The following is a 1,032-nucleotide window of genomic DNA, read 5'->3' as shown; positions in this document are numbered from 1 at the left end:
TGCGCCTTCAGTGCCCAAGTTTACCGCAAAAATGGCATTTGTCATTGTCCTTGTCTTTCTTCACTCCTCTAGTAGGTTTTATACCTTTTGAAGTTGATGCCTTTTCATCCTTGCCTTTCTTAGAAAATTTTCTTTTCTTATTTTTATTTTTCTTAGAAGAGACAAGATAAACAGAAGGCTTCTCCTTCATAATGGTGTTTTCAGCCTCTGTGAGCATATTCAATAAGTCTGAAAGTGTTACCTCAATCTTGTTCATGTTGAAGTTCAACACAAACTGTGAATAGCTCTCTAGTAGTGAAGAAAGTATAAGGTCTATGTTCAAATCATGATCCATAACCCAACCTAACTGCTCAAGTTGAGTGATATATCCTATCATCTTAAGCACATGAGGCCTTACTGGGCTTCCCTTAGACATCTTACATCAGAACAATTCCCTTGAAATGTCGAATCTCTCTATGCGACTTTCCTTATTGATCATTTCTCTAAGGTTTAAGATAATATCAAGAGCATTCATAGCTTCATGTTGCTTTTGAAGATCTTGAGCTATACTAGCCAACATCAGACATGTGGCTTGATCGAGATCATCTATACAAACTTTATAGGCCTCCTTTTCTTCATTTGTAGCATCATTACTAGGTTCCTCAAGAACAGGACCATCTAGGACATAAGCCTTCTTCTCTTGTTTCAAGACAATCTTGATATTACGAGACCAGTCAATGAAATTTAGGCTTATCAACTTGTTTGCATCAAGTATGCTTCTAAGTGACAAACTATTTGCCATGATAGATTCATATCCTATATAAATCAACATAAATGATTATTAGTCATTAATGCAAATTATATAATCATAAAGACAATGTTTTAAAATCTTATATGATTATTCTCAATATTTTATCAAAATAATAGCCTTCCTCTACTATTTTGAGAAATTTAACCTTTAAACTTCTTCTTGAGCTAGGAACCTTTTCATCCCACCACGACCTTGAGTGACTCAACAAGCCATAATGAAACTAATTAGGTAGGTAACTTAGC

General features: G+C 34.6%; 1 protein-coding gene across 1 annotated transcript; it reads right to left on the bottom strand.

Moving 5' to 3' along the window:
* Nucleotides 1-421: 421 nt before the first annotated feature.
* On the bottom strand, nt 422-781 carry LOC149526192 (uncharacterized). Its single transcript, XM_089785720.1, has one exon. It carries the CDS (start codon nt 779-781, stop codon nt 422-424), a length of 360 nt encoding a protein of 119 aa, XP_089641846.1.
* Nucleotides 782-1,032: the final 251 nt, after the last annotated feature.

This window comes from Theobroma umbraticum, unplaced genomic scaffold, assembly GCF_002168275.2.
Source record: "Theobroma umbraticum cultivar Fairchild unplaced genomic scaffold, ASM216827v3 scaffold_266.0, whole genome shotgun sequence".
Taxonomy (NCBI): domain Eukaryota; kingdom Viridiplantae; phylum Streptophyta; class Magnoliopsida; order Malvales; family Malvaceae; genus Theobroma; species Theobroma umbraticum.
Note: the sequence above shows the minus strand (reverse complement) of the source record. Positions and strands in the feature narration are given on the sequence as shown.

Bases quoted from the DNA above. Each gene is read 5' to 3' on its own strand.
- LOC149526192 (XM_089785720.1), bottom strand. From the start codon at position 781: ATGGCAAATAGTTTGTCACTTAGAAGCATACTTGATGCAAACAAGTTG.